This window comes from Patagioenas fasciata, chromosome 23, assembly GCF_037038585.1.
Source record: "Patagioenas fasciata isolate bPatFas1 chromosome 23, bPatFas1.hap1, whole genome shotgun sequence".
Taxonomy (NCBI): Eukaryota; Metazoa; Chordata; class Aves; order Columbiformes; family Columbidae; genus Patagioenas; species Patagioenas fasciata.
This window is the reverse complement of record NC_092542.1, coordinates 7,631,790-7,639,968: the sequence shown is the minus strand read 5'-3', so window position 1 is coordinate 7,639,968 and position 8,179 is coordinate 7,631,790. Positions and strand designations below refer to the sequence as shown.

The following is an 8,179-nucleotide window of genomic DNA, read 5'->3' as shown; positions in this document are numbered from 1 at the left end:
CTGTACTCGGTGTGCACACGGAAGAAAAGCCACATTTAGTACACCGAGATGAGACACAGCCTGTCAAAAGCAGCACGAAAAACACACGTTCTCACTGTTTTCCCTACACACTACACTGAATTCTAAACAATGTAGCCTTGTATTAACTTTCCAAACATTAACATAATGTGTTTTCCAGTAAAACATAGGCTGTGTTGTAAATCCAAAGCGAGTAATGCCATGGTTTGCACAGTTCTGATGTGAATATTGGTGTTTGTGCCCAGCAACACATTGTATTTCATTGTGAATGCGCCAGAATATTTCCGGTCTGACTTTGTGTTGTACAGATAATGTCAGATTGGTTTTAGATCGTGTGGGTTCAAGGTTTGCACAGCTGAACGTGCTGCCGTGGTCTGCATCTGTCTGCCCAGAGCCGGTAACGTGTGTGTTTGTACAGCTTGTGTGTGATTTCTGTTTCTTGCAATAGCAATTGTTTGGAGTGTGGTTTTTGCCATTTTCACATTGTATCACTCAGCTCTTGTTTTTCAATGCTTTTTTTTTTGCCTAATGGTTTTTGGAAAAGTTCTCAAAAACCACTGAGAAACCGTTATTGTTAAACTTGGTGCTGTTTCTTTCTTGTGACTTGGGGCTTCAAAGAAATACCCAAACCAATACATTCCATACATTTGGAAGACAGTTCTGTGCAGCTAAATGATTCCTTTTCTTGTCCTTAAATACTTGGGCATTTGTGCTAGAACTGTGTAACAGGAGTGATATTGTTGGGGCACCTCTGAGTGTAAGTTTGTCTTGGATAGATTGCCATGAATGTAGACGCTGCTGCTCCACAAAGTGATGTTCTGAAGTTCTGCATTTGATCTTTTCACTTCGTCTGATGAAGCAGTGGAGTTTAATCATTTGTCTGCAAATGAAACTCCCTAAAAGGCAGTGTACAGGGAACCTGCGGCAGGGAGCTCCTGATTCCCACCTGACTCCTCCAAAGGCCTCTCTTAAAAGTGAACAAAAGCCAACAAAAGCTGCGGCCCCTCCCTCCTGGGCCACTGCGGTGGGCGCCTCCCCTGAGACCACAGGAAGGTCCAGGATCCTTGTCCTGAGTGGTCAGGGCATCGCTGGCAGGTGGCACCTGCTCGCCTGCTCAGGGCCACTCTTGGGTGCCTTCATGGCCCAAAATCCCCGGGGATGCCACAGGGCCACCCACTTTTTCCTCGCAGAGGGCACCAGTGCCCAGGAGGCCTGGACATAGAGGTGGGCAGGGAAATGGAAATAGGCTGGTGTCGAGGGTTAGGATTGCGGGGTGACAATCAAACCCTGGCAGATGTGTTGTCAACCTCCTCTCCCCCCCACTTCCCCCTTTTGCCCCTCCCTCTCCCCCCTTCCCACTCAGCACAGGTGATTGAGAGGGAAAGAAGGACAGAGAGAAGAGAGTTGGAAAAGTTCAAGATGTTTTACTGATGCTACTGATAAGAACAGAGAAAATAACACAAATATACAAAACCAATGTTGAAAGTCTCAGCAACTGCAGAGCCAGCACCCAAAGTCCTGGATTGGACTCTGTAGCCAACCGGAGCTGGATTCAGTCTCTCACTGGCCTCAGTTCGCAGGGACGACCAGCAAGGTCCTCTCCTAATGTCCGCCATAAGCAGAAGGGAAGGAAAAAGGCAAAAGGGAAGGAAAAGGGACGAGATCCTCGTGATCTCCCGCTTTTATATGAAGTATTCACGTGAATGGAATGTTATACACAGTTGGTCATCAGTTTCTCGTTGCCCCTCTCGTGAGATGTCCATCCGTGCTTATCAATAAGTTTTCATTCCATTGCTACGTTTATGTCCTGGTTTTGTTAAAAACAAGTTTCTCTTTTAGTGAATTTGCCTGTCAGCTAAAGCCTTCATGTCAGCTGCATTTTCCTGGAGAACCCAACACATGTTTTGGTTAAACCCAGCAAGGGAATGCAAACTTATTGATAAGCACGGATGGACATCTCGCGAGGGGGGCAATGAGAAAACTGATGACTGAGCGACTGACCAATGGTGAATAACATTCTGTTCACGTGAATACTTCATATAAAAGTGGGAGATCACGAGGATCTCGCCCCTTTTCCCTTTTCCCTTTCTTTCCTCATGGCCTTTTTCTTGTTTTGTTAACTACAGAACCAGCTGTTTGGAGGGCAGAGAAAAGATGGACACACGTCTCTCAAGCTAAAGGACCCCTGACGGAAGAAAGAACCTTGAAAGTATCTCAAGAAGCGGGCAAACTGAAATTGAAGTTGGCTCGGGGTTGTAAATGGACTGTGGTATAAGCATATCCACAAAGGGAACTTACCAACAGGATTGTGTAAGAAATGTCTAAGAACAGAAGATCAGGAAACCAGAGCTCGGTTGAGGATTCCAGTTGCCACTGGAAGAATAGAAAAAAAATAGCCAAGAATGGTGGGAGGTATTTACTGAAGGGGTGAATGGGAATTTAGAGAGTCCACCAGTGATGAAAAGAATAGAGTGCAGACAGAGAAATCAAATTCCGTGTTGCTCCTGTTGTTCCTAGGAAGTGAAGGCCAAGAGTTGGGAAACGATAATCGCCACGCTAACGACAAAAACAGGAAAGGCGGGGACATGGCCCTCGCTGCCGAGAAGACGACGAACTCGGCTGCGGCTGCAACCTGCTCGGCCAGAGAGCGTGGAACCCTGGACCTGATCCTCTTGCCAGGAGCGGTGACTTATTCTTCCCAACTTAGCCTGGCTAATCCCTGTACCAAGTGCTACGAGCGTGTGAGAATAGGAAGACTAACCCAACATGTTCTACATTATCACACTCGTATTAATTCTGGATGTTATGATAGAACAAAATTGGAGAAGTGTGAAATCCAAGGGCAGAAATCATGGGTAGCAACTAACCTAGAGAAAGGTGGACTCGCTGTAGGCTCTGCCTCCTGCCCTAGGGGAGAACAGAGGATCTGTTTTACACAAGCTGGTAGGAGGGGCTATTCAGATGGAGGGGGAGTGCAAGACAAAACTTGAAACAGAGAGGAGTTTAATAAATGCCCCATAGGAGGAATGCAAACTTGGAAAGATGGTGAATGGCCTGCACAAAGAATATTTGAATACTATGATCCAGCCACATGGGCCCAAGATGGAAACTGGGGATCCCGTACCCCTATATATATGCTAAACCAAATTATTCGGTTGCAAGCAGTGGTTGAAATAATAAGCAACCAGACGGCTGAGGCACCGAATCTCATAGCGAGACAATTGTCTCAGACCAGAGCTGCAGTGTACCAAAATCAGGGAGCGTGAGATTGGCTTTTAGCTGAAGAGAGGGGGGCGTCTGTGGGAAACTGAATACTTCGGAGTGTTGTTTGGAAAGAGATAACGATGGGGAAGCCATAATGAAAATAGCAGAGGAGATAAAACGCGTTGCACATGTACCAGTACAGAAGTGGAATTCTATACTTACTAGCCATTGGTGGGGTAACTTATTTGGGGGAGCCTGGTGGAAGAAAATAGGCTTCATGATAGTATGTGCATTTCTGGGTTTACTGTTTCTGCCACATATGACCCCGTGCTTTGTTCGGTTAATACATTCAGTAGTCCAAGCCATGCAAATCTCAGGCACGCCTATAGATCCTGAAATGGCAGCAAAAGGAACGGGGTATAAACTAATGATTTTAAAAGATAACACCAAACTGGACCTGGCCATCGCACTGGGAAGAAGAAACCCAAAAGGAAAGCGCTAGGAACTGCAGTGAGCGGGGTCACCACGCCAAAGAGCGCGAGCTCCTGCTGCAGCCCAACAGATGCCATTGCTGCCGGGGCACCAGCCACCCGGTCATCAGCTGCCCCAGAAGAGCAACACGAATGTTTTGTTCAACATGAGAATTTGTTTGTTCTTTGAGGGAGAAAGATAAGTCTTCTCCTGTCGAAGCAGCCTTCTTACTTGTGGTCCGAGAAAAGGTTAAATAGGGAATCATCACGTTAGTACAAGAATTTACTAACCTTCCCGAAAAGGGGGGAACTGACAGAGGGAACTAACTAACTAACCCATTATGTTAAGAAAAAACAGAACCTTGTCGAATGCCAAGGTAAGAGGTTTTACAGCACCTAGATGTAAACTTGAGAAGACGAGATAACGAAGATTTACAGCAAAAGGGGGGAACCAGTCTGATTTCAATCGATTTGGCAGCTTGGGTTCCAGTCCACTCCACTTTTCTCTCACATCTCCTCCCTCCTCTCTCCCACCTGCTGTTGTGCAGCGTTTTTTACCCTTTCTCAAATACAATATCCCAGAGGTGCTGCCAGCATCACTGAGTGGCTCAGATTTGGGAAGGAGTGGATGCATCTTGGAGCCAGCTGAAATGGGCTCTGTCTCACATCGGTCAAACTCCTGTACTTGCCCTGACATTCACTGGCCTGGCGAAGTGGCAGGTGCCAACAGTCCAAAAGGATCTTGGGCCAACTGCTCGACAGAGCTGCCTTGTGGGCCAGTGAGGGTGATCTTCACCTGGATCTGGAACTGGGAAACAAGGAAACCCTGGTGAGGGATGTGAACATCAGTGTCCACCTTGGCTGTTGTGACCATGACACAGTGGGGTCCCAGGCACCAGAGGGGAGGGAGGAAGGCCAGCAGCAGAGCACAGGCTGGTGGGCTCCAGAGGAGAAGACTTTGACGTACTGGGGGCTGGTGGGCGACGTGGTGACATGGAAGTCGGTCTGCAGGGTGAAGGAGCTCAGGAGACATGAGAAGCCTTACAGGACAGCCTGCTCCAAGCTCAAGAATGATCTCTCCAAGTACCCATGAAAAGAAGCATTTATGTCATGAGGCTGCTTGTCTGAACTGATGGAGCTCCAGGGCACAAAGGCAGCACACAGGAGGTGGGAGTAGGGGAAGCTGCAAAGGAGGAATTTAGAAACCTTGTCCATGGATGTGGGGATGATGCCAAAGCTGCCCTGGACTTGATACCCAAAGGGGAAGCACAGTAAGATGAGCTGATACAGCTTCCTTACAGTAAGAGAATAGACAGAGTGATCGTGGGACTGCCGCTGAACTTCCTAAGAGTAGAATCAGACAGGACTGGGGTACTTCATGGCTTCTTTGCCTCCATCTTCACCACCAAGGTCTCCTGGGACTTTGTTCCTGAAGGCAGGAGTCTGGAGAACACCCAGCAGTGGATGGGGCTCAAGTCAGGGGTGATCTGAGCAAACTCAGACACCATTACAGAACAGGAGATGGGTCACTTGACCAGCTCCCTGAACACAAGTATCACTGTGCACAGCACCTGAGATTCCCAGGAACACCCACCTTGTTGGTGCAGAGGAGTGTGATTCCTCCAGAGGTGTCCTGGCCTATCCCCTCCCTCATAAAGTGATTTAGGCACCTTCTTTTGTGACATTTTCAGTCTTTATCAGGAGATGCTACACATCAATATGGACTGGAGGCTGCTGTCACCACCTGTTCTGGAAAGGGAGGGAAGGGCAAGCAGAGGAGGATATAGAAGAAATGGGGCTTTACCGCTATTTCCTGTGGAAATGTTCTCTGTTTGGCTGTTCCTGAAATCTCCCTGATCATCCACACCACACTTGAAGCCTTTAGGAAAATGATGCACAGAGCCTTGGCTTGTAAGAGCATTTTCGGTTCATTATAGAAGTACATTTACAAAGGCCAGCTCTGTCACAGCAGTGCCCATTGCCTGTCCCTGCCTGCGCTCACAGCACTGACACACAGCAGGACGGGGACCAAGCTGCCAGAGCACTCAGGCCTTGCACCAACACAAGGGGTGAGAAGGAGAGTGTGGGAGTGGAACCAGAACAGCTCTGGAAGAACAAGCACTGGTGCTCCCTGGCAGGGCTGCCATGCTTGACATTTTTCGCCCTTCTCCTACACACAGTAACTCTCCCTGAACCTCCAGAAAAGCCTTGGAGGAAGAATATCAGTGAAAAACATCACTGCAGAGCCCTTTATTTTGTTTAAATACACAGAGAGCATGGCTCCATATTTATACAGCCAGTGGGTTTAAAAGGAAAAGCAGACAGTGAGTTAGAAAGGAGATGACTAAAACATCATGATTTATTAAAAAATAAACACCACCACCACACACACACACAGGTCTGGGCCTCTAATAAGTTCCATTAAAACTGTTATCCATTAAAGAGAAGATGCTGAACACTTTATTATTTTTGAAATGCATCCCGCCATCAGTTTCCACAGGGCATCCTTGAGGTCCTGGTTCCTCATGCTGTAGATGAGGGGGTTCAGTGTTGGAGGTATCAGCGAGTACAGAACAGAAACCACCAGATCCAGGGATGGGGAGGAGATGGAGGGGGGCTTCAGGTAGGCAAACATGGCAGTGCTGAGAAACAGGGAGACCACGGCCAGGTGAGGGAGGCAGGTGGAAAAGGCTTTGTGCCGTCCCTGCTCAGAGGGGATCCTCAGCACGGCCCTGAAGATCTGCACATAGGATACCACAATGAACACAAAACACCCAAATGCTGAACAGACACTGGCCACCATAAGCCCAAGTTCCTTGAGGTAGGAGTGTGAGCAGGAGAGTTTGAGGATTTGGGGGATTTCACAGAAGAACTGGCCCAGGGCATTGCCCTTGCACAGGGGCAGTGAAAATGTATTGGCCGTGTGCAGCAGAGCATGGAGAAACGCAGTGGCCCAGGCAGCTGCTGCCATGTGGACACAAGCTCTGCTGCCCAGGAGGGTCCCGTAGTGCAGGGGTTTGCAGATGGCAACGTAGCGGTCGTAGGACATGATGGTGAGAAGATAAAGCTCTGCTGAAGCTAAAAAGACAAACAGGAAGAGTTGTGCAGCACATCCTGCATAGGAAATGACCCTGGTATCCCACAGAGAGTTGGCCATGGACTTGGGGACAGTGGTGGTGATGTAGCTCAGGTCGAGGAGGGCGAGGTTGAGCAGGAAGAAGTACATGGGGGTGTGGAGGTGCTGGTCCCAGGCTATGGTGGTGATGATGAGGCCGTTGCCCAGGAGGGCAGCCAGGTAGATGCCCAGGAAGAGCCAGAAATGCAAGAGCTGCAGCTCCCGTGTGTCTGCGAACGCCAGGAGGAGGAACTGGGTGATGGAGCTGCTGTTGGACATTTGCTGCCTGTGGGCATGTGACCTGTCACAGGAGGGAAAAACACTAACAAGTTAGCGGAGATATCTCTGAACAAAATCAAATCCATTTTTCATAGACCCTCCACAAGCTACATGCACTCTTTTCATTTTCCAGGAGACGTTCTTTCAGCTCCGTGGCTGGAGCTCTCTATGAGGAGCATTTGGGGGAACCGGTACGGTTTAGCCTGGAGAACAGGAGGCTGAGAGGAGACCTTATTGCTGTCTACAACTACCTGAAAGGAGGTTGGAGCACGGAGGGTGTTGGTCTCTTCTGCCAAGTAGCAAGTGATAGGACAAGAGGAAATGGCCTCAAGTTGTGCCACAGGAGATTTAGATTGGATATTAGGAAAAACTCTTCCTGGAAAGGATTGTCAGGTGTTGGGACAGGCTGCCCACGGCATTGTTGAAGTCACCATCCCTGGAAGGGTTTAAAAGGCATTTAGATGAGGTTCTTAGGGACATGGTTTAATGCTAGTGTTCGGTAAGCTTATGGCTGGACTTGATTTTACAACTGAAGTGATTTTATGATTCTATGATACAATGAAGAGCAGGGCCTCTACACAATGGGGTCTTGATAAGTCACCCCAACTTGGCACTTGGGGGTAGAGACAAGTTCTAGGGATCAGTTTGGTCATATCAAACCACTGCTAACACAAAGATGCTATAGAACATGTCTGCATCTTAGAGGGAATCACTCAGCATCGAAGGACACCTCAATGAGACAGCCAAGTGTCCTAATGATGGCACTTGATTCAGGGCCACTCAGCTCATTCCCCAGCCCCACAGACTGCATTGCCCACATCCCAGAGGTCAGAGCAAAGCTGGGACACGTGTTCCCATGGACACACCTGCAGGAAAGGACCCACAAGATCAGGCTGTGACTCTGCAGGTGAAACTGCCATCCCCAGAGAGCCTGACAGCAAGAACAAGATCCCAACAGCAGTGACCCAGAGCAGGGGAGCAAGAAGGACAATGCGGTGAGGGTGGGTGTGAGAGAGGCCAGGGCAGAGGCAGCCGGGCACTCAGACAGCGTCACCCTTCCCCAGCTGTGCAGCCACCTCCCAGACACCAACAT

General features: G+C 48.8%; 1 protein-coding gene across 1 annotated transcript; it reads right to left on the bottom strand.

The window, feature by feature from the left end:
- Positions 1-6,072: 6,072 nt before the first annotated feature.
- On the bottom strand, positions 6,073-7,086 carry LOC136112897 (olfactory receptor 14J1-like). The gene has a single exon (XM_071798626.1). It carries the CDS (start codon positions 7,084-7,086, stop codon positions 6,130-6,132), a length of 957 nt encoding a protein of 318 aa, XP_071654727.1. The 3' UTR covers positions 6,073-6,129.
- Between the last annotated feature and the right edge of the window lie 1,093 nt (positions 7,087-8,179).

Excerpts from the sequence above, each read along its gene's own strand:
- LOC136112897 (XM_071798626.1), bottom strand. The coding sequence starts at position 7,086 with ATGTCCAACAGCAGCTCCATCACCCAGTTCCTCCTCCTGGCGTTCGCA.